At 35.0% G+C, this 25,475-nt stretch overlaps 2 protein-coding genes across 2 annotated transcripts in view; both read left to right on the top strand.

The window, feature by feature from the left end:
• Positions 1-14,274: 14,274 nt before the first annotated feature.
• LOC107669415 (alpha-1,6-mannosyl-glycoprotein 2-beta-N-acetylglucosaminyltransferase-like) lies at positions 14,275-15,430 on the top strand. Its single transcript, XM_016461622.1, has 2 exons — positions 14,275-14,342; positions 14,480-15,430. The coding sequence occupies exons 1-2, from the start codon at positions 14,337-14,339 to the stop codon at positions 15,428-15,430; spliced, it is 957 nt and encodes a 318-aa protein (XP_016317108.1). The 5' UTR covers positions 14,275-14,336.
• Positions 15,431-19,120: 3,690 nt separating this feature from the next.
• LOC107669457 (E3 ubiquitin-protein ligase RNF8-like) overlaps positions 19,121-25,475 on the top strand; it is a 9,504-nt gene continuing 3,149 nt past the window's right edge. The window contains exons 1-7 of the mRNA XM_016461694.1: positions 19,121-19,418; positions 19,807-19,935; positions 21,225-21,914; positions 23,129-23,191; positions 23,274-23,363; positions 23,696-23,803; positions 24,942-25,146. Coding sequence (XP_016317180.1) covers positions 19,290-19,418; positions 19,807-19,935; positions 21,225-21,914; positions 23,129-23,191; positions 23,274-23,363; positions 23,696-23,803; positions 24,942-25,146 — 1,414 coding nt within the window. The 5' untranslated portion in view covers positions 19,121-19,289. The remainder of the gene's footprint in view (positions 19,419-19,806; positions 19,936-21,224; positions 21,915-23,128; positions 23,192-23,273; positions 23,364-23,695; positions 23,804-24,941; positions 25,147-25,475) is intronic.

The raw sequence follows: 25,475 nt of genomic DNA, 5'->3' as shown, positions 1-25,475 counted from the left end.
AAATAAGAATGAAAGAGACTTAATATTAGCATAGATGCCATTCTTCTTACGATGTAGCGAGTACATCGGATGTTATGGGAAGTGTTCCCGGTTCCGATTGACCTAATTAATGCAGCCTAGCAATCCTTTAATGAATTTGAATTATAGAAATGCGATAGTGTGTTATGTGCATGCCAGGTTAAAGAGATGGTTCTTTAATCTAGATTTAAACTGACAGAGTGTGTCTGCCTCCCGAACAACACTAGGTAGATTGTTCCAGAGTTTGGGCGCTAAATATGAAAAGGATCTGCCGCCCACAGTTGATTTTGATATTCTAGGTATTATCAAATGGCCAGAGATATGAGATCGCAGCGGATGTGAAGGACTATAATGCGATATGAGCTCGCTCAAATATTGAGGAGCTAAACCATTCAGGGCTTTATAAGTAATTAGCAAGATTTTAAAATGTATTAATTGTTCAATAGGGAGCCAGTGCAGAGTTGACAGAACCTGTAGATAAATTTGTATCTTCATGGGAACAGATTTGGAGAAATGTAACATCACATCACTTGTGTTAACAAGATGTTCACTGATGGACTGGAGTGGTGTGGATTACTTGTGGATTATTGTGATGTTTTTAATCAGCTGTTTGGACTCTCATTCTGACGGCACCCATTCACTGCAGAGGATCCATTGCTGAGCAAGTGATGCAATGCTATATTTCTCTAAATCTGATGAAGAAACAAACTCATCTACATCTGGGATGGCCTGAGAATGAGGACATTTCAGCAAATTTTCATTTTGGGTGAATTATCCCTTTAAGCATTTACTTAAAGAAATAGTTTTTGATACTCAAACAAGACATGCATATGACATAGGAACACTTGAAATATAGGCATATATTTAATAGAAGTCATATGCACTTCTTTTAAGTTAATGTTATTGTATTTGTTTGGTTATTTTTTTATTTGTTTGTTTGGAGATTTACAGATTTGGTCACTATAGACTGTCATTGTATGGAAAAGAACTGAAGTTTTTTGTGATCAATCAAAGAAAGAAAGTCATGCAGTTTTGGAGCAACATGAGGGTGAGTAAAATGGTGAACTATTCCTTTAAATCCTGAGATATCCTGTGTCTTTGGGTAGAGCTCCCCAACTGTGCTGATCATATCATAAATTAGGAAATCAGAATCTCATTAGATGTATAGCCAAGCTATATTATTCTGGAATGAAGGTCAGGAAGTACGACTCAAAAGGTGAATTTACCATATATTACTGGATTCCAACAAGCGTCAAAAGAGAATAAATAAAAAGCTCTAGGAAAAAAAAAGAGTTCCTTCACAAGTCTACACTACCAGTCAAAGCTTTGGAATAATTAAGATTGTTAATGTTTTTGAAAGAATGCTCACCAAGGCTACAGTTATTGGATGAAAACTACAGTAAATACAGTAATATTGTGAAAACGTATTACAATTTAGAATAACTATTTTCTATTGTAATATATTTTAAAATATAACTTATTCCTTTGAATGTTCAGCATCATTACTCCAGTCTTCAGTGTCACATGCACTGTAAAAAAAAATCCGTAACCGTAAAATTACATGTAATGTCCAATACAATTTTTCACCGTATATAGTAGGGGAATTTACCATTAACCATTTAACAGGTTTTTACTGTAGCACTTTTACAGTTAAATTCACGGTCATTTTTTACAGTGTGGTCCTTCAGAAATCATTCAAAAACATGTACACCACAATAATAGACTTTGCACAGTGAGGAAATCCAAGCTGGAAGTTGTCCAGTCCTTTGTGTTCATTCTCAACCACTGTAAATCAAACAGAACTGATTACCATTTTTCCATTTCAACCTCATGTGACTAAACGGATAGTTCACTCAGTGATGATAATGTCTTCATTTACTCACTCTCATGTTATTTCCGTATGACTTTCCTTCTTCCTGGGAGCGCAAAAGGAGACTTTTTGAAATATCTTCATGTCCGTTTTTGAAGCATAAAGGACATAAACCTCATTAGTCATTATAATATGATAAAGTGACTGTTTCTATGGAAATGCATCAGACAGTAAACTTTTTTTAATTGCTACTATGACCTCAAGAAACGTCCCTTTCCAACATGTTTCGCAACCAGACTGTGGTGAAAGTCTTGTTTTATTATGATGCTATAATAACGTCGGAGCGAACAGCAGTGAATGAGTGTGTGTAAGTGAAGTTCGTCTGCAGTGAGTAACTGTCTGTCTTGCAGCAGCGCTCGTTTCTGCAGTCGTGAGTAACTCGCACTGACTTCACTGCTGACGTGCTTCTAGTGACAAAACCACACGAGAGCTGGATTCGTTATAAAACATATGAACATTTAGTAGTTTTAATAGTCTGTTCAAGAGAGTCTGCGTGCAGGGTGTAGGCCTAGTAAAGTCTCATAATGTCTCCAGAATTCTTTGCTCAATGAAAGTTCATCTAAAAATAACTGTTCTCTGGTAATCAACAGTATGTCACAGACAGTGTTATTTTAGTATTATCCACTGGAAGAAAAAAAAGATTGCTGGGATTAGTTAACACTACTTAAAATTCAATATTAGAATAAGTAATAATGTGTTGTTTCAACTTAAAATGATGAAAGAATTTAGTTTAGTTAACTTTAGTTTAGTTTAGTCCAATACAATTTTTCACCGTATATAGTAGGGGAATTTACCATTAACCATTTAACAGGTTTTTACTGTAGCACTTTTACAGTTAAATTCACGGTCATTTTTTACAGTGTGGTCCTTCAGAAATCATTCAAAAACATGTACACCACAATAATAGACTTTGCACAGTGAGGAAATCCAAGCTGGAAGTTGTCCAGTCCTTTGTGTTCATTCTCAACCACTGTAAATCAAACAGAACTGATTACCATTTTTCCATTTCAACCTCATGTGACTAAACGGATAGTTCACTCAGTGATGATAATGTCTTCATTTACTCACTCTCATGTTATTTCCGTATGACTTTCCTTCTTCCTGGGAGCGCAAAAGGAGACTTTTTGAAATATCTTCATGTCCGTTTTTGAAGCATAAAGGACATAAACCTCATTAGTCATTATAATATGATAAAGTGACTGTTTCTATGGAAATGCATCAGACAGTAAACTTTTTTTAATTGCTACTATGACCTCAAGAAACGTCCCTTTCCAACATGTTTCGCAACCAGACTGTGGTGAAAGTCTTGTTTTATTATGATGCTATAATAACGTCGGAGCGAACAGCAGTGAATGAGTGTGTGTAAGTGAAGTTCGTCTGCAGTGAGTAACTGTCTGTCTTGCAGCAGCGCTCGTTTCTGCAGTCGTGAGTAACTCGCACTGACTTCACTGCTGACGTGCTTCTAGTGACAAAACCACACGAGAGCTGGATTCGTTATAAAACATATGAACATTTAGTAGTTTTAATAGTCTGTTCAAGAGAGTCTGCGTGCAGGGTGTAGGCCTAGTAAAGTCTCATAATGTCTCCAGAATTCTTTGCTCAATGAAAGTTCATCTAAAAATAACTGTTCTCTGGTAATCAACAGTATGTCACAGACAGTGTTATTTTAGTATTATCCACTGGAAGAAAAAAAAGATTGCTGGGATTAGTTAACACTACTTAAAATTCAATATTAGAATAAGTAATAATGTGTTGTTTCAACTTAAAATGATCAAAGAATTTAGTTTAGTTTAGTTAACTTTAGTTTAGTTTAAGTTGGATATGTAAGTTATCTCAACAAATGTAAAATTATAATTGCAGCAAAAAAAATGTACAGTGTATGATAATATTAATAATAATATTTTTTTCAGTTTTCATTTTATTTCTAGTTCAAGTAATTTGATGTTTGTCATTTTTATAATTTTTTTATATTTCTGCATATCTTTAAATTATTTTTATTTCCTGTTTTCATCATTTCCGTTAATTACCAAGACAACAGTTTAATTTTTTGGTTTAAGATTTTCATCAAATATTTATATTTTATTTTATTTAAGCTTTATTTTATCATTAATTTTTTTATCTAAAATAAAATTGTAATAAAATGTATACAACTATTTTTAATAGCTATTAATAATAGTTGTTAATTATAAATTGATTAATAGTTATTACAAGTTTTTAAAATACTTTTAGTTACAACAATAACAACCCTGATTAAAGGTCATACAATATTAAACATTACTTTAAATTTCAATGTTATCACTTTTTGAATCCATGTAGCCTACACACATTTCATTTGTAAATATGTACCTATAGATGGCATTAAACGTATTTATATTTGCAAATCCATAAATATTTATCTGCAGAAATTTTTTGGCTTCTCAAATGGAGAACCAAATACGTAATGCACTATTTTTGAAAATAAAAAGAGAGAAATTTGTATAAATTAGTCAAGTTCCCATAATTAATTCCAAGTCAGAACCTATAAGCTTTTCTACCATTTCCTGTTTCACACTTGACTTTTTTGCAGCTTGACATAATTTATTATGACCATCGCTGAATAGAAAACAGTCTTGGAAAGAACGCTGATCTCAAACAGATATTTCTGCTTGTAGTTCATTGAGCAGTGAGAACATCCAGTTTTATTCTGGAAGCAGTTGTTACCATTCCAGGATCAGCGCTTTCCAGATGGAAAGAAAAAAAATACCAAAAAGAAAATAAAAAAGGTTACAGGGATTTTAGCAGACAATCCAAGAATCTGATTTGTTTTCTAAAATAGCTCAAGTGTCTAAGCATCTAAACTATCTTCTTTTGTGCTCTGCAGATGAAAGTCCTACAGGTTTGGAATGACATGAGGGTGAGTAAATGATGACAGATTTTTTCATTTTTGGCTGAGCTATATTGTCAGGAGCCAAATGTGTGATTGGAACAAAGTAAAAAATAATGCAGAATGTTGGAGGATTTGCAGTCTGAAGATTTGTGTGTTCTCTGATATGGTGCACAATAGTGTTTTTGTTTGAGCAACCCAAGTTCAAATCCGGCTCTGGTAATCTCTGATCCCACCTCTCTGGATTCTTCCTGTCACCACTTTACTTTTCAATAAGGAACCAAAATAAAATGCAGAATATAGTTTCATGATTTTCTCAATTCACCAGGTGTGGGTAAATACAAAGTATTTTGGACCCTGCTTAAAGAAATAGTTCTCCCAAAAATAAAAATTCCTTCACTTGCTCACCAGTGGATCCTCTACAGTGAATGGGTGCCGCCAGAGTGAGAGTCCAAACAACTGATAAAAACGTCACAATAATCCACAACTTAAAAACGTCTTGATGGATTTACATTACAATGATGGAAGACTTTAACTGATGGACTGGAGTGGTGTGGATTACTTGTGGATTATTGTGATGTTTTTATCAGCTGTTTGGACTCTCATTCTGGCGGCACCCATTCACTGCAGAGGATAATTGCACATTCATAAGTATGTGCGTTCTCTGGTAATCAAACCAGCGACTTTGACTCTACCAGCTGAGCTACAGGAATTCCTCAACACAAGTCAAACACAATGCTTTTCCCTATAGACGTGTTTGCTTTACTGGACATGTATAATAGAACTATACATTCTCAATACAAGTAGGGTTTTCCTGTTTCTTGTTTGGCGCTCTTGCTGCCATTGGAAAGTTGAGGCACTAAAGCTGAGCACATCCGTAACTGTTAAAGCTCTTGAAAAGGGACAATACAGTAGTTCTCCTTGCTCTTTAGCTGTTGTACTTGGGGTTAGGAAATTACTCTTTCCCTAAGGAAGTTCGCTTTTTCTGATCTAATGATGATTTAAGAACTATGGTTTTAAATAACTGTACAGCATCTGCATGCTCCATTTGGCCAAGCTATTGTTTTTAATGATGTCTCCTCTGAGAAACAGCATTGAAAATCGTTTCGTATTAGACATCATTTCTCAACGGTGCTGTAAAGTTCATGGATGTATTCATGGAAGCTGGTGACAGGTTGTTGATGTGAGCTAAACACATGTTAACACAAAAGCACTGATGTTCTGGGATTTGTTTGTATGCGTATTTAATAAGGAATGTTACACTTCTCAGTGATTTATACTTTGGTTTTCACTTTTGGCTACATTTTATAAGTCACATTTCGTTTTGGTAGAACTGCACAAAATAATTTCTTGAACTTTGACATACTTCAATGATAGCTGCTTCCTCAATACATCTTCCAGCTGTCACACACAAGGTCTTTTTCAGAGTTTGAAGGTTGACTTTGAATTGCATTAAAGGTGTGTGATTTAGGCTATGTTCAATTATTAACTTAGGCCCGTTTGTAATGGAGGCCATGCTGTGCTGTGCAGGTAAACCTTACTCCCCTGATCTCCAGAGGTGCAGTGACTGATGCTAGAGGCTGTGGTCTTTAGCCTTCTTGTTAGTGCGCCCGCCTCCTATGCCAGCAACCTGGGTTCGAGTCCCACTCGGAGCGGGTGCAAATAGGACTCGGGGAGGGGTTACATTGGTGCCGTGACCCGGATGTGAATGAGGTTTAGGGGGGTGAGTGTAACGGAGGCCATCTGCTAGGTGCTGTGCAGGTAAACCTCACTCCCTTGATCTCAAGAGGTACACTAGCGACCGACGCTAGTCAGAGGCTGCGGTCTTTAGCCTCCTTGTTTTGTGCACCCGGCAACCCGGGTTCGAGTCCAGCTCAGAGCAGGTGCGAGTAGGACCCGGGAGGTTACATGTTCACTCCAAGAATGATACACAGTATTAGCATCCACACCAACACACGATAACATTCTGTTTACTAGCTATAAGCACTAGCTGCAGTTTAAATTTTGTCGTCACGGTCTTTAAATGAGAATGGATTCTGATTGGCTGTCAATGTTTTTATCGTTCATCAGCTGGAAAAGTCGTTTTGATTCCTTTACCGTTATCGTTACTGTTACCGTCCTTGGTAGGAACGGGACTTTACAAAACGTATTTTCCCAGCGATGAACGATAAAGCAGTTAAAGAGCGCGAGCATTTAAAGTGGCAGAGACAAAACTAGCGCGAGCTTGTAATAAACAGAACTTCACTGTCTATTGCTGTGGACGCTAATACAGTTATCGTTATCGTTGTTGTTTTTGAAGTGAACGGGCTGTCCAGTGAGAAACCTGGTTACACAGTTCTGTTTGGTTGTGCTAATGGAGCAGAAATTACACATTTACCATTAAATCAGAGAAACTCAAACACTGTAATTTCTAAAGACACTCATGATCACTCATCTGGATTTGTGTAATGGGACCATCTGCTCTGAGACAGGAGGGCTTTTCCAAACAAAATGTGACTAGTTTATTGAAGAAACCATCTGTTAGTCGTTCTCTGGAAGTTTGTCTAGGAATTATGTGGATTTGTTGTTAATTTTCCTGTAGCTCAACTGGCAATGAATATCATGGGTTTGGTTCCAGGGGAACATAAACTGATTCAGTTTATGAAATGTATACCTTGAGATCACTTTGGACTCAATATGGCTGCAGTAAATTGACCAGAAATACAGTAAAAACAGTAATATTGTCAAATATTATTATAATTCAAAATAAGTGTTTTCTACTGTATTACAGTATATTGTAAAATGTCATTATTGCTGTGATCACAGCTGAATTTTCAGCATCATTACTCCAGTCTTCAGTGTCACATGATCTTCAGAAATCATTCTAATATGCTGATGTGCTGCTCAAGAAACATTTCTGATTATTATCAATGTTGAAAACAGTTGTGCTGCACAATATTTTTGTGGAAACTGCGATATATTTTATTTTTCAGGATTCTTTGAAGAATAGAAAGTTCAGAAGAACAGCATTTATTTGAAATAGATGTAGCATTTGGAAACTGCGATATATTTTATTTTTCAGGATTCTTTGAAGAATAGAAAGTTCAGAAGAACAGCATTTATTTGAAATAGAAATCTTTTGTAGCATTTTAAATGTCTTTACTGTCACTTTTGATCAATTTAATGCATCCTTGATGAATAAAGGTATTCATTTATTTCCAAAAAATAAAAAATTCAATAATAATAATCTTACTAACACCAAACTTTAAAATTGTAACGATTACTTTAAAGAAGAAAGTTTCTGACAGCAGCTACACATAAATCCTTGGAAACGAGTAAAATTAGAGGCTGATGGGCCTCCAAAGCCCCGGATCGCTGAAACAATCGGAATGTGATTCATGGCTCAGTCCTTCCCTTACAGAAACGCTGGTTACGCTTAGCGATATATTCACACTCCAAAAAAAAATTAGGCTATTTGTGTTTGTAGCACAAGACGGCTGGTTATGTGCCAAATGTTAATATTTAGAGTTAAGGAGTTACAGAAGTTTAAAAAATGACAATCACATTGCATTAAAGAATTAAATGGTGCAGTCAGTATAAAATGTTTGTAATTTATTACAGAAACTTCATCCAGAAGGCTGGCCACACACTGAAATGTACTGCGTGGTATGAAGACCATGCCCGAGTCATTTCCTCCCATCGGTTTCAATCCGTCAGAGACCGCCGGACACAGACTCCAGATAGAAGAGCAGCCGCCGCGGCCCTTTATACTCAAGCCAAGTTCAGTCACATGATGTTCTCACTTTGAGTGTTTTTATGGGCTGAGAGAGTGAAGGAGATGCCTGTTATTCTTCCCGGACAACTCATTCATTTGAACATAGGCTATATCAACAGATTTTTTTTTTCTTGCACATGCAATTCTTTCGAGTAGTTGTGCTTTATCTCAGTCTAGTTCAGTTGCACAGTCTTGTTTTCTCCTGCAGATCAAAACTTTCTTGAAAACTGGAAGCACTTTGCAATAAGGATCCATTTATTGACATTAGTTAACTAGGGCCTACTAGTTGAGGAAGGAAGTACAACCTCTGCTGGGCCTTTTCTAAAATTCTATAATAGGCTATTTTAATATTCCAGACTCACAATTAGGCCTAGTGTTGTTAACCAAAACAATGATTTGATATTTTTGTGTTTGCTTACTTTTAACTGTTTCTTCAATTGATTTGTGTTTTATGGTTGAAAAGCCATAAATCAATAGGATACGTAATCATTAAAAATCCATAATCAATAATAATAATCCAAATTAATAATGGTGTAAATGTTCAGCTGTTTTTAAACAGTTTTTAAATTGTAAACAGCTTTAAAAATTGACTTGGCATTTTATAAACCTTAAAACAGCTGTCAATGGAATAAAAGCGCCGCTGTTTTCTTTATGAAATGCATTTCAGAGCCTTTTGTTTTGGTATTAAATGATGTAATTAAATGATTTCACTGGTGCATCACTAATGGGTGATGTAATTTCGTAAAATGTGGCGACATCATCATCATCATATTATCCAAATTAATAACGGTGTAAATGTTCAGCTGTTTTTAGACAGTTTTTAAATTGTAAACAGCTTTAAAAATTGACTTGGCATTTTATAAACCTTAAAACAGCTGTCAATGGAATAAAAGCGCCGCTGTTTTCTTTATGAAATGCATTTCAGAGCCTTTTGTTTTGGTATTAAATGATGTAATGAAATGATTTCACTGGTGCATCACTAATGGGTGATGTAATTTCGTAAAATGTGGCGATATCATCATCATCATATTCTTTTTCGAATTATTTTTGTTTTTATGGTAACTTGGCAACCAAGTGCACTTCTCCACCCAAACAGCGCATCGCAAACACTGGCTGAACACTCGTGCTTCATCACGTTATGTCACAACAACGGGGAATACACGCTGATTTAACCGTGTTTCCTTTTGTTTTCACACCGCACAGTTCTCCTCGCTGATGCATGCTGATGTTTCTGAGCTGTGATTGAGAACAGATGCTTCGGCCTCTCGACCTCGTGGAAAAACAGAGATTATTGCGCTCCAAGAAAACCCCTACAAACACTGCTATTGCAAAACCTGATTATTAATGCACATGCCACACCACATGAGCAGAATATCTACTTTTATGTCTGTATGTGTCCTCAAAGCATGCATGAAGATTGCATTGAATTTCTTTCCATTATTGCTTCTTGTTTTTGATGATGAATACACGCTGATTTAACCGTGTTTCCTTTTGTTTTCACACCGCACAGTTCTCCTCGCTGATGCATGCTGATGTTTCTGAGCTGTGATTGAGAACAGATGCTTCGGCCTCTCGACCTCGTGGAAAAACAGAGATTATTGCGCTCCAAGAAAACCCCTACAAACACTGCTATTGCAAAACCTGATTATTAATGCACATGCCACACCACATGAGCCGAATATCTACTTTTATGTCTGTATGTGTCCTCAAAGCATGCATGAAGATTGCATTGAATTTCTTTCCATTATTGCTACTTGTTTTTGATGATTAGTAGCAATAAACTCTGAACACATCACTCTGAAACCATCAGATTAATGCCAGTGTTGTCTATAAATCCTCTTGGCTTCTCAAAACAGGACACAATTGCAATAAATTATTTGAATGACTAATATTTGGCACTTTTTTTGTGCTTTTATTCTTTTCCTTTTTGGGACATATTTTCTACATTTGAATGAGAAACTGGAAAATGTTAGGAAAGTATGTTCAAAACGCTGGCTGTAAAACATTTAAGAGCTCTAAAAGAGCAATACTGGATGTCAAAACTAAAGAAAAATATAATTGAAAAGAGGCAAATGAATGCTTTATAGTATTTGTATAGTGATGTTTTTAATCAAGTCCACCCACAGAACTGTGAACAATACTCTCCTGTCTGACATGCTAGGAAAATGTCCAGCCAAAAGTTTGTTTGCATGAATTTTTTGAGGTGCATCTCATAACATCTTGCAAGCTTTTATGGCAGCAGCAATGTGATGAAATGTTGAAGGAATAGTTCACAAAAAAATTAAAATGTGCTTAAAATTTACTCAACTCAAGGCCATTCATGATGACTTCATAATAACGTCTAATAACTTCATACCCCGTTGAACTAGTGCCTGTAGTCTGACCCAGACTGAAGCTTGAGCAGAAGTGGCGTGTAAAAGTCCCTCCAAAGATATGTTTTGGAAATAACTTTTATTTTCATGTGGTGTCAGGAAACAATAAAATATATTATCAGTTATGGAGCCGTCAAGACCATTGTGTCACATTCCTGTAAACAGAATGTTAATCATTATGAAAATATTGAACTAACTGTATGGTCAGTCTGAAAGTGAAAAACAGAAAAAAAAAGGTGAGCACTGAGGAGATTAGATAGCACTCAGTTTGAGAGAAACAAATAATTTGGTTGAAGACTTGTGCCAAGCTGCAGTTTGAGAGTTGCTTAATTCACATAAGCATGCCATGTGAAGACTGCGGTAGTAAAAAGGATCTTTGGCAGAACATGCATTTGGATATTAGGCCTCATACACAATCCAACCAACATCAATCCACCTTTTTAAATTACAGTGCACTGTAAAAAAAAATCCGTAAAATTGACGGTAAAAAAACGGCAGCTGTGGTTGCCGGAATTTTACCGTAAAAAATACGGTAGCAACGTTTTAGGTTTATGGTTTTAACTTAAATTTACAGTTAAATACTGTAATTTCATTTTTTTACAGTCTTTTACCGTTAAATTCACGGTCATTTTTTACAGTGTGGCTCAGTGTTGATTTCAGCACTCATCAGTGATCAAATAAATGTCAATGGTCCAATAAAATCCACGTTTGCACCACTTTCAAGCACTTACCCACACAGATATTTTTAGTTTTAGCAGTAGATGCATAATATTCAGTCACAAATAGTAAAACATTGTCATGAAATGTGCATGTGGCTTTATTGCACAACATGCTTTACAATTGATTAATTCTGCATTGTTCCCTCAGAAAGCAAGCAAGCAAGCACACAATTTGTACAGAATGACAAAAATGTCCTCTTTTGTACAACTCTGAATGGGTTTAATGTCATTCTGACCCTTTGTAAACTATTTAAAAGAAGAACTACTGAAGCCATCGCCAAAGATCACATCTCACAAAGTTCCCTTAAAACGAATACAATCGCACGGCTGAAAGAAGCATTTGCTTTCACTGTTGGTCAAAGCAAGCATGTGCCTGTCTCAGACGCCTCCATTATCCTCACATGTCCAGAGACGGCGCTTAGATCACTGTTGACCTGCGCTAAAATCTAGCAAGCAAATTAAACTGAGGCCTGTTACGCCACGACAGCATGACCTTTGTTTTAAGGCCATGGAATCCTGGGTTATTAAGTGAAATTGATGAGTGTTTTTAAGAACCGCAGTTCCAACCTATAATTAAAAAACTTCAGTAAGACCTCAGTTTATTGGTTTAATGGGCGAAACCAGTTCACACGAATTATCCTATTAGTTATACAGAAATCTGAGCAGATCATTGCAAAATTAAGTTCCTTATGCAATGCAATAGATTGTTCTCATCCAAAACAAACTCAAGAACATGCATGCAATAAGCATGAATTAATGGTGAAGTGCATGTGACCACCAAACAGATTTGCAAAAGTAACTAAAAGAAAGAAAACTTTGAGTTTTGGATTAACAAAGCCGTTTATTGATTTGAAGTATGAAGATTTTTTACTGTAGACCTTGTAGTTTGAGTACTTAGCCAATAGGCAGAGTCAGTTCGAATTTTCAATGGGATTTTAATCTAACATTTTGTGCCTCTAGTAGCAGTGAAATTAATCTCTAAGTAAAATATACAGACTTGGCCTGAATCATTCAAATGCATCCAGTATTGAACTCTTATCACTATGAATGCTATTCTTCTGATTGGTGTTAAACAGACCTGTTGGCTTCTTGTTAGGTGACAACATGATTAAATCACATCTGTTCACGTAACACCCAGAGTCACTTAAATCGAGTTAAGCTATTGGGTTACAAGGAGTTCTGGTTTTTATGAATGATAAATGAGCAAGCAGTGGTTTAACACATAATTTGATGCTCTTCTTTTGCCATCTAGAGGTCATCTGAATAATCAACAAAAGAGCTGCAAAGCTGGTTTCACCTCTTTGAGTCTGTTCTTAACTGCTAAATAAAACAGGCTTTTCGGTTGTTTATCTCTTTTGTCATGTAAAGGTTGCAGAACATCCCATATACAGTCCTATAAACATATATATCACATGTATTGTCCAGTAATTTATGTGTTATTTATTCAGACCTTAATGTTTGAAAGGCTTTTTCTGGATGCTCTGTTCTGTTTTTGAATTGAATTTGAAACCACATTTAATATGAAAATTCATACAAGAAGGGGAAACTACTTGGATATGATGATGAAGATTATGACACACTGAAATGAAATGTTTATTTATATCTATATTTCTATTAATTTAATTATTTATTTGTCTTGCACTGTAACCTACACATTTCTCTACAATTTACTATGGATTTTGTATATTATATATATTGTACATATAAACGTATAGCCTAAAGTTATAATTTCAATGATATATTTGTGTGTATTGTTTGCTTAATATTCCTAATAGATTTGAAAAAAAATCCAAATATAAAATGTTATACACAAAATATCTAAATCCAAGTAAAACATTTTTTAAGTATTTATGTGAATATATACAGTGTATATATATAGTCACATGATTAATAATGACATATATTCAATGATATATTATTATATTAATTGAATATACATGTATTGTTTTTATGTGTAGTTTAAATTCGAGTAAAACATTAATTATATTAATTAATTATGTATGTACACATATATATAGTTTAATATTCCTAATACATTTGATAAAAATCCAAAATCTAAATATAAAATTTTATACACAAAGTATCTAAATCCAAGTAAAGCATTTTTTTATTATTTATTTGAATATATATATATATATATATATATATATATATAGTCACAAGATTAATAATTACATATATTCAATTATATATTAATGTTACTTAAATATACATGTATTGTTTTTATACATATTGTTTACATGTGAGTAAAACAATAATTATGTGAATTAATTATATATGTATTGTATACATATATATATATATATATATATATATATATATAGTTTAATATTCCTAATACATTTTATAAAATCCATATATATATATATATATTCACATAATTCATAAATAAACAATGTGCGTTGTGTGCGTAATATAAATATAACAAAAACATCGAAATTTAAAACACATTTGCATTTAATTATAATGTTATTTTTTATAATAGTAGGCTATAATAATTACAATGATATACTTATTTATGAGTGCATAATATATTAACAGATTTTACTGACATATTTAAAAAAGAATAACATAAGACATATCTTAAGTATGTCCTAAGTGTAGCTGTGTGTCGTGTTGGAGAGGAGGAGCGAGCGCGTGCTCCTGTTACGTTACTGTAAGCACACGTCAGCAGCAGAGACCTCCTCATTCTCTCAGCACGTTCTCTTCCTGCTTCCAACTTTGTTGCACATGACACTTTATGAGGGTGAGTAGCTCGCGCTTTACAAACAACCAGACTTACGACAACATATCATCATCAGCATCTGACGCTTCGCTTTATGAGTCGCGTGTGTATTCCGCGCTTTCAGGGGACGAAACTCACGCATGAACTTCTCTTGACAGAGCGATGTCCGCGTTTCACCTGAACGCTCGCGGTGGAAATGCCCGGATTGTGTCCACAACAGACGCGTAACAGCAGCATATGATCCACAGCTTTTGATTTCCATCGTGCTTTTGGCTGTGAAAATGAGACTCCGGTTGTTGAAGAAGAACTTTATTGCGTTCCTTGTCATTTTAATTGTGTTTATAATGTTGTTTTACACCATACGACGGATTAAAAGTGAAGCAAACGTGGAGGTGACTGAAAAAGAGGTCTCTCAGACTGCTATTATGGTTAAATTTGACTATGAGACCATTGAGAATATGAGGAAGTCTGTCTATGACAGCAACTACCACCAGTTCATTCAGAATAGAGACAAGTTTCCACTGGATCCCGAGGTGGTTGTCGTCGTGCAAGTCCACAATCGTCCGGCGTACCTCAAAATGCTCATACAGTCCTTGGAAAAAGTCACTGGAATACAGAACACGCTCGTGATATTCAGTCATGACTATTTCTCGGAGGAAATTTCTGGTATGGTCAAAGGAATCACCTTTTGCAGGGTCCTCCAGATCTATTTCCCCTACGGCATCCAGCTGTATCCCAACGAATTCCCAGGACAGGGTCCTCAAGATTGTCCGAGAGACATATCGAAGGAGGATGCCATAAAAAAGGGCTGTTCGAATGCGGAGCACCCGGATTCGTACGGACACTACAGGGAAGCGTCCGTCACGCAAACCAAGCACCATTGGTGGTGGAAGCTGCATTTCGTGTTCGAGCGAGTGAGGGTTCTTCTGGGATACAAAGGATTTGTCGTGTTCATCGAGGAAGACAACTACCTTCTCCCAGATTTCCACGAATACTTCAAATCCATGATTGAGCTCAGGAAAGCCAAATGCGGGGATTGCGACGTCCTCACCGTAGGCAACCATGACGGTTTATCAGGCTTCCACGAGTTTTCCAGCAAAACCGAGTGACCTTAACAAACCACGGGCCAGTGGAGCATCAGCCTCACATGAAGAACGGAGGATGGGGGGACGTTCGCGACCATACGCTGTGCATCAACTACGCAGCTCGACTCTGAGCTGGACGCTTTCACTTATGACCGATTAAGTGCCATTCAGAATATCAGGGTTACATGTTGCAGGTTAAAGGTTTTGCTTTCACTAAAAATAGGAAAATGCGAGCTATAATGGTGTGAATATTGTGCTAAATGTGGATGAATCTCACAAAAAAACAGGTTGAATTTTCATAAAATCAAAAGACAAAAATTCTCATTACGGTAGAATGTTTTTTTTTCTACTTTTTTGTAATTCCCGTACTAAAAATAAATAAATAAATAAATATATATATATAAAAAAAAAAATAAAACAGATTATTTGGAGTATGTTTTACAAGAAAATACTATTTCAGTCTTCTTGAAAATGTCATGTTTAATTCAATGTGCTAGTGCCCATTTTATTGTAATTATTTGTGAAATTTACTAGCAATTTCTGAGTAAAAGTAGTTTCAGAAAATTGCTAGTAAATTGCACAAATAATTACAAAGAAACATTAATTAACCATGAGATTTTGAAGTTAAAAAAAAAGACTGAAATTGTGTTTGTCTTGTAAAACGAACTCCAGTAATCTTACAACTTGTTTATATTTTATAGTAAAAATTTACTGTAATTTTCTTTTATTTAAATGAGCATGCATTAAAGGCCAGTACACTGTTATAAAATAAGTTAATAAAACAAATATTATTGGAGCACGTTTTACAAGAAAATATTATATCAGTCTTTCTACTTCAAAATTTCACGTTTAATTCAATGTGCAGTTTCTTTGTAATTAATTGTGAAATTTACTAGCAATTTCTGAGTGAAAATAGATTCTACACCAATTTTTTTGAGTGTACAACAAATAACACCATGATAAATGAATGCTTTACCATTTCAATGATGTATCACTGACTTTATGATCATGAGAATTTGTAGTTGGAAATGTGCTTAATTGTGTTGAAAATCTCACAACACTAATAATATGGTAATAATAATAATTGATAAAACTGGCTTTATTTTTATACATATAGCACAGAAATATGTTAAAAAATCACTTCTTGTTTGGTTTTGTGGTGAAATGTGACCCGAATATGTTTCCTGAGATTCATGAGGCCTTTAGCAGATTTACATCATTGAAATATTACTGACACTGTTGAACATAAGGAAATTGTTCAAGTCGCAAAACCTTGCATGCATTTTAACAGTTTCTTTTTCCTGTAAAAGAAAAATCATAAACCTTCCAGCAAACAGCATGCAGATGGGAGTTTATCGTAAATGACAATAGTTTGAATGTGCCATTCCTTCTGTCTTCCGTTACTGGCGTTTCTCCAAAACAGAAGCTCTTTCGGGTTGTTTTATATTTTTTAACAATGGGACATATTTTGGTGGTATATTAGGTGTGTTGAATTTGTGTTTAATGTGCCTTATAAACATTCTTACATTTACATATGTCTATTTGCATTTGTGATTTCCATCCTTTCTAATAATCACATTTTTTTTTTTTTGACAGTCTTACACTGTGTTTGATGTCTTGCATAAATGTATGTGGAAGACAGGAATGACTGCACAGTATTTTGTATGCAACATTTAAAGTTTAGATCTGCTATTTTCATCAGTTAAACAGGTTTGGCTCCAGACGTTTATCCATAATCACTGTGAACTGCATGCAACCAACTTTCCCAACTGAGACACTCGGTGGAAGTTAGGGTCACAGCAGCATAAACTTGCCTGGGATGGAAGAATTATATAAGTTGTGAAATGTTACATTTACAGCCTTGACATGATGCCAAAGAAACTCACCTTTGTGCTTGGATTGGAGAGTTTTGAAGGTACAAAGGTGGGCCTCGTGTTTTTTTCCCAGCTGACCTTCTCTGTGTGTTTCCTTTCTGTGATTTCCGTTATAGCTTTATGGAGGAAAAGCTGACATGCTCAAAAGAGTTGCCAAATGTTTTTGTGGAAATGGATCTGAAATGCATTATTTTATTCTGTTTGCTTGCTCTAGTGATCGTTTTCTTTTGTACGGGTAAGAGAGTGAAACATATGTTTGTTTTACAAAATCAAATCATAATGCTATCTCTAAAAGCCATATTCATATATGTTCTTTAAGCTTTGAGCCAAAGATGCATTGATCATGTCGGCATGTTCAGGAGTGAATCACATCTGTGTAATTCTATTGCACTATTTTCTCTGATTTAATGAATTTATGAATAAGGGGTACTGCTTTTGATGATTTTCTGTTATTTTTGAGTGTTTGGCATTTTAAAACTGAGTTTGTTTATAATATATCACGTGAATAATATCATATTCTGTATTTGTGTCTCTTTAATGAGGTATAAACATCTTCAGTTGTGCCTGACCTGTGTTTAGACACTGGCAGAGCAGGAAAATAATTCATATCAATTTCATCGATATTTTATTAGACTTATAGTTTAGCCTACTTCATAATGATCTGGCTCTGTTTTCTTTGTCTGTTGCTGTTTGTCTTACTGTAAGCTCTGTTCAGATAAGATAACCTTCATTTGTTTAGGCCTACTTTCAGAGAGGTTTAAAGAGCCACACTTTTTTTTTTGTTTGAAAATAAGAATTTTACTTTATATGTGCATCAAGATCATAACCCTAAGAAAATGATGACCAAAAGTAATATTTTAGATAGTATTCTACAGAAAAATATGACAAAAAATAAATACTAGCGGTCGCTAGATATAGCTACTAAACCACTCACTATAGAAAAAATAAATGTATATATATATATATATATATATATATATATATAGTATGATTCATATATTGAAAATAATTTAAGTCATTGGTTTCCAGTTTATTCCTCTTCTTTATGTATTACACTTATATGTGTGTGTGTGTATACATATATAAACTAGAATTAATCATAAATCCACTTGTTGTAAAGTAAATATATATATATATATATATATATATATATATATATAGTAAATATGAAATGGTAATTGAGACACAAAGTAAATACAGTAAAGCAAGGCACAAAATACTTACCGTTATTAAAAATGACTGCGACGGTGTTGCTAATTCGTCAAATAGGTCTAACAAAATTATTGAATATTTTAAACTAAATGGTTATTTACTGATTTTTTTATTTTTTATTCCAGACATATTACAGCCAATGAACATGAGTAGTCATTTCCAACATATAGTATAGAAAAATATTGAATATAGACTACAATATGAAGAAAATGAGAGTGTACAGTAAAAAAAATAATACAAGTAAAAAAATAAATAATTATTATTGTCAAGAACGCTGTTAAAACGGCGCGCACAGCGTTATCACATGATACGTGTTACTTTTCTCAGCGTTGATCAGGATGACACAATCACAGGCGTTTGTGCTTAATCGATGAGGGTTTTAAAAATAAAATGTAATTTTATTGAAATTGCTGCCCTCGTTTAAACTTCTAAGGCAGGTAGTCACCTGTGAAATGTAATTTAAAATGAAATTTACGAATGTTTCTATTAAGGCAAAAAACGTCTTTGCATTGATATGCTGCTCAATGAAGAATTCGGCTCTGTGAGCCTCCAACTGCCCTCCGGCGGAGAGGCACCAACGGTCACAGTCAGAAGCCTTTGCAGCTCAGCCAATTACCTTCAAGCTCCAAACCCCCAGAGCCAATCAGAAGCTACGCTGGACGTCACGTGACGCGCGCAAGAGCGTAGAGCGGAAGGTCTGTGTTCTTGTGGAAAACTATATTGCAGCTTCATGGCGGTATGTGGCGGACAGCACACAATAACAACAATATAATTTCACAATAATTAATGGCGCAGGAATGATGGAGAAGACTGAAGAGCCTCCTTCCTTAAACACCGAGGAAGAGGGTTCTGAAAAAGACCAAATCTGGTGTTTGCAGCGTGTGGGGAGAGACCGTGACTGGCTGCGTCTGTTCGAGGACTCAGAGGTGCATGTTTGCAGAATAAACCGCATGTATTTTATTATATTCAGAGACTGAATTTGATATGCAGCTTTCTGAGGTCAATTTAAGCGTTATGTGGGGTTGTTTAACTACAAGTTGAGACAGATTTATTCCAAAATCGAAACAACATTGACCTGAATGAATGTTGGAGTCAAAGCAACACTTTGTATTCTCATTTTCATTGCACATAAATTGACACATATAACATAGAAAAGCTATTTAACTAATTCTGATTTAAGTGTGAGAAGAGTTTTGGGACTACAACTATGTGTGTCATAGTTTAATGGCTTCAAATATGAATGCATTTCTATTGGATTGAATGCATGAACTAAATATATGATTGCCTATGGCTCTCCTGTCTCTTTTTATTCAGGTTTCTGTTGGTCGTGGTCTGAATGTGACCCATCAGATCCTGTCGGCCAGCTGTCCACTGATGATATCCAGAACTCACTGTGTGTTCAAGAGAAGCCATGACAGACAGTGGACAGTGACGGACAATAAGGTGTAGTGTCTGTCTGTGTATTTCTGTCTATCTGTCTATCTGTCTGTCTGACAGGCTCTGAAACAGCTGAAATAAAAATACATTAAAGCTAAATATAACAAATTAATTCATTAATAAAATATAGTAAATATTAATACTAAAAACACTGGTGCAATCTAAATGTAAAACAGAAGGGAAATAAAATTAAAGGTAAATAGGAGTATTATTAAAAACTAATGAAAATGACTAAAACTAAAATTAAAAAGAAAACTGAAAATGTACAAATGAAAGTTAAATATTAATAGCTATATCAAAATATTAATAAATAGCATAAGAGTATATTAATAATACTAAAATAGCACTGGTGCCATTTAAATTTAAAACGGAAATTAAAAAAATAATTCAATCTAATTTAAACAAATATTTTAAACAAAAAAAACCTAATACATATGACACAAGAACATAACTTAGACTAAAATTAAAAATGCAAGTTAAAAACATGAGTAAAGAATTTTATAAATACTAAATAAATAAAAATAAATTAAAGTTAAATAGTAATATTTAAAACAAAACAAAAACAAAGCTAATAAAAATGGCATAAACACAACAAAATTATTAAAAATTAGACTAAAATTAAATTGAAAACTGCAAAAATATATATAAAAAGCTAATTAAATATTAATAAATATTATAATTGTATATAAATAACACTGGTGCAATCTAAATGTAAATGTGAAATAAAATAAAATAAATCTAGAAGTGTTTTAAAAAAACTAATAAAAATTACAAAGCACCTAAAATTACTAAAACTACTCAAATTAAAAAGAAAACTGAAGATAACACATGAAGCACATTCAAAATATTGATAAATATTATAATAGTATATAAATAATACTAAAGTAACGCTGGTGCCATCTAAGTGTAAAAAAGAAATTATAAATCGAAATATAAAAAAACTGATACAATCCATAACAAAATTACTAAGAGTAAAAACGGAAAGCATAAAAATTATATATTTTATGATAAATTATAAAATAATTGTAAATATTAATAAAAATAATAACATACAAATAATACTAAAATAACTGCCCTGTAAATGTAAAACAGCGTTTTGTATTTTTTTTTACTTTTGCTTGTATTTATACCCAGAGTCTGAATGGCGTGTGGGTGAACGGGAGCCGAATACCGCCTGGAAACCCCTGTTTACTGAAGCAGGGTGACTCTGTGCGACTCGGCGTCCCTCTCGATGGTAACCCCGTGGAGTTCGACTACATCCTCTTTTTTTTACTTTTGCTTGTATTTATACCCAGAGTCTGAATGGCGTGTGGGTGAACGGGAGCCGAATACCGCCTGGAAACCCCTGTTTACTGAAGCAGGGTGACTCTGTGCGACTCGGCGTCCCTCTCGACGGCAACCCCGTGGAGTTCGACTACATCCTAGTCCAGAAGAATTTCAGTGAAGTCAAATCCTTATTATCTGGGAATCTTAGCAAAGAATCTGGCGCGGCTTCTTTTGGCCAAAAACTGAAAAACTGCAAGCGTAAGTTCGATGGAGACGAGTCGGAGCCGTGTCCCACGCAGAACTCCAAATCCAAGCTGTACCGCAGCTCCGGCCCGGATAAGTCGCGTGCGCAGCCCTGCCCGTCCGGGGACCGCCGAGAACCGGAGAAATTTTCCTCTAAACCTCTGGAGGAGGACAGATGCGGTGATAAAGCGGGAAGCAGCTCGAGCGGCTGCAGTGACCGCAGTCAGCAGCTGGCTAGCGTGCACCGCTACAACAGGAACCTGATGTTCCTGAAGGGCCGCGTGGGCGACACGCAGAAGCGCGCGGCTGAGCTGGAGCTGCAGCAGCAACAGATGCCGGAGCGAGAGCAGGAGATGCAGGATCTGCAGGCGCAGCTGGAGCTGCTGCGGGGTCAGCTGAGGTCACAGCAGGAGCAGGCGCTCAAATGCATGGAGACCCTGGAGAAATCCTTCTGTGAGGAGGAACGACGCCTGGAGGTGAAGTGATGTTTTTTGAGGGCGGGGTTTGTATGTAGTGAACGGCTGCATTTGTTGACAAATCCTCTCCCATGGTCTCATTGTATAGTAAAGTGTCCATCATATGCACACTTCAAATCTCGCCTGAAATAGTATGTTATCCGGGTACTTTTTTTGGACAAACAGTACTACTCGCTCGCATACTGTTTTTCACCTTCTATATAGTATGCAAGTATTCAGCTTCGGCTACAGTCAAAGTGTAGTGATGACCAGTGTTAGTTTTTACTGAATCATTTTCATCAAAAATCATTTTCATTATTTGAAATGAAGCTAAAATAAAATATTAGGTGGAAAACTTATTGGGTTAATATTAGAAAAGTGAAAATTAGAAATGTTGCCTTGGCAACTGAAACCAAAATTAAAATTTGAAGTTCTACAATTACTAAAACTAAAATAAAAATTGAATTAAAGCTCATTTTATAGAGTTTTATATAATTATATTTTATCATATTTTTATAGAAATGAAAAAAATATAAAGGACTAAAATAGAATAAAATGACAAACTACAAATAAGATAATAGTATATAAGTGATACTGACTCTAAATACCATGGTAGGTGAGGTTTGGATGAGGATATTTACTATTTATGTATGTATTTATTTATATATTGAATATATCTAGCTCCCATTTGGAGTCCCATGATCATCAAAAAATATTTTTGTTATTTGAAATAAAGTAAAAAATTATAAATATATAATTTAAATGAAAAACTAGCTGAAATAAAAGTTTAAATTGAAGTACTTCAATTATTAAAACTGTCAAATAAATTAAAGCTAAATGGTAATTTAACAAATAATAAAATGATATACGTAACAACATTTCTAAAACGAACTAAAATTAAAATGAAACTGAATATATAAAAATAAAAGCTAATTCAAAATATTCATAAATATTATAATAATCTAAACATACCACATGCATTTCAGAGCCATATCTCGATCATTGTGGCAAGGTTTGGACAAGCTTTCCCATTAAAAAGCTTCTGCTTCATCTAAAAACATTTCTTTTGGTTGGAGCCATGATTTAAAAGTTCTAAAAGATGGTGCTCATATGGATGACGCAGGTTTCAATTCTTTTACAGCTTATTTAAGTTATAACGAGAGGCTGCGGGTCATAATATAAAGCTATGATAATGTTGTCTGTGTGTTTACACTAATATATGTTGTTTTCTCAAGACTGAAAAAGCACAACAGAACGAGGATGGCTTGAAAAAACAACTTGTGGAGGCTTTGAAAGAGGTAAGAAAAATAAACTGCACATCATCAATATTTTATGAGCTTAAGTGCAAGTGTTACATAATGTTTTCCTTTGCTTTGCCAGCACCGGAAAGTTATCGAGGAGCTCAAACACGCTCGAGAAGGATTCAAGGAAGTTCTTCAAGCCAAAGATAAGGAGCTGGAAGTTACAAAGGTACTTATGGGAAAGTTGAGCATGAGAACAAATATACAGTCAAATAAATGCAGATAAACAAGGAGATCAGAAGTTTAAAGGGTTTGCCAAAACTGTAAAACTCAAACGGTGAATTTCTGATGAATTTCCTAGCTGTTCTTTCCTGCATAATGAAAGTGAAACTTGTTTGTTTCTTTCATGCACACAGATGTTATCATAGATTAAAATGAGCATCAAAATCTTCATGGGTGACCAGATTCACACAGTGTTTTGTGGAAGTGTGATGACTGCCTAAAAAAAATAAAATAAAAAATAACCCATTCCGTACAATAATTTCTAACCTTCTCCCACAGGAAGAGAAAGAAAAGGCCAAAGCTCAGAAAGAAGAAGTGGTCACACAGATGACTGAAGTGCTGGAGAGTGAACTGCAGTGTAGCATTTGTTCTGAGCTCTTCATTGAGGTAAAAAAATAAATAAAAAACACGATGTAAAAGGTCATGGTAGGAATGACAGGGGAAGAACACTGACTTTTCAAAAGATCAAAATGTTATTTTCTATAAAAGTTCACTAGTTTCAAAAACAGAGTGTAGGTTGACGTAGTGTTTTGTGCAAAAACTCCAGTGGAAGTATACAATGGCCCCAAAAGTATTTGTACACTTAAATCATACCTAAAAATATTCGGATTTCATTGCATTAGATATAAAATATCAAACAAAGTGTTAATGCAAACAAACAATGCTCAAGCTTTTCGTCAGATCCACTTTTACAATTATTTGTAAAGGATTTTTAGTGGATGTATGAAGTCAGTTCTTCTCAAGTTCACATGTCGTTTCAGAATAACCAACAGTGTAGTTAGTACAGTAACAAGTGAACATTTCCCACAAACTCTTGACAATCAGAAAGAGTCCAAGATGTTTAGCTTATTTATTTTGAGCAATCCGTTTATAGTTTCATTTTTTTGAAACCTAACAAACTTCATTTTTTGAATTGCTTTGATTGGAAAATGTCGTTATGCTTAGTTTCTTTCAAATAAATGCCACTTGTTTTGATATTTCATTATATAATGCAAGTAAATACAGGTTTAACTTAGGCTTGAATGTCTAAATACTACTGTTCAAAAGTTTGGGGTAAGGTCTGTTATGAAAGTCTCTTCTGCTCATCAAAGCTGCATTTATTTGAATAAGAATACAGTAAAAACAGTAATATTGTGAAATGTTATTACAATTAAAAATAAATGTTTTCGGTTGTAATATATTGTAAAATGTAATTTATTCTTGTGATGCAAACTGAATGTTCAGCATCATTACTCCAGTCTTGGCCATCTTGCATATTCAGATTTTAGACATCAACCTAATGCCTGGTCTGTTTTGCAACTTATTGTGATGTAAAGTGACCAGTCACCGTTTGTTTTGCTTTTATACACCATTTCAGGATGGATTTGTCTGAAATTATGCCACAAAAATAGGCTAGGCCCACAAATTTATAGAGAACAGAGTTTTGCAATCCTTTTCCAGTTTTGCGTGCAGTGTGCATCAGACGCTAAGTGTACAGGATACATCTGCTTATTCCTCTCAACCTTTGACCTCTGTGACCCCTCAGGCCGTGACGCTGAACTGTGCCCACAGCTTCTGTCAGCACTGCATCCGAGAGTGGCATAAACGCAAGGACAAGTGTCCCATGTGCTGGCAGACCATCACGTCTCAGACGCGCTCTCTGGTCCTGGACAACTGCATCGACCGCATGGTAGAGAACCTGAGCACCAACATGAGAGGGAGACGCCTGGCGCTGATCAATGAGCGGAAAGGTGAGAGGTGCGTGACATCACTGCGTCTACCGTCTGATGTGAGTCTTTGAGAAATTACGGATAGTTTTTCAGCAGTAAAGAAACGGTTCACCTAAAAATGAATGTTTGTTGTAAATTTACTCCCCCTGACACTGCAGAGGATCCATTGCTGAGCAAGTGATGTAATGCTACATTCTCCAAATCTGATGAAGAAACAAACTCATCTACATCTCAAATTTTAATTTTTCCTTTAAAGGGTTAGTTCACCCAAAAATGAAAACTAGCCCATGAATTACTCACCCTCAAGTCATCCTAGGTGTATATGACTTTCTTCTTTCATGGCATTCAGT

This window comes from Sinocyclocheilus anshuiensis, unplaced genomic scaffold, assembly GCF_001515605.1.
Source record: "Sinocyclocheilus anshuiensis isolate Anshui unplaced genomic scaffold, SAMN03320099.WGS_v1.1 scaffold96, whole genome shotgun sequence".
NCBI lineage: Eukaryota > Metazoa > Chordata > Actinopteri > Cypriniformes > Cyprinidae > Sinocyclocheilus > Sinocyclocheilus anshuiensis.
Note: the sequence above shows the minus strand (reverse complement) of the source record. Positions and strands in the feature narration are given on the sequence as shown.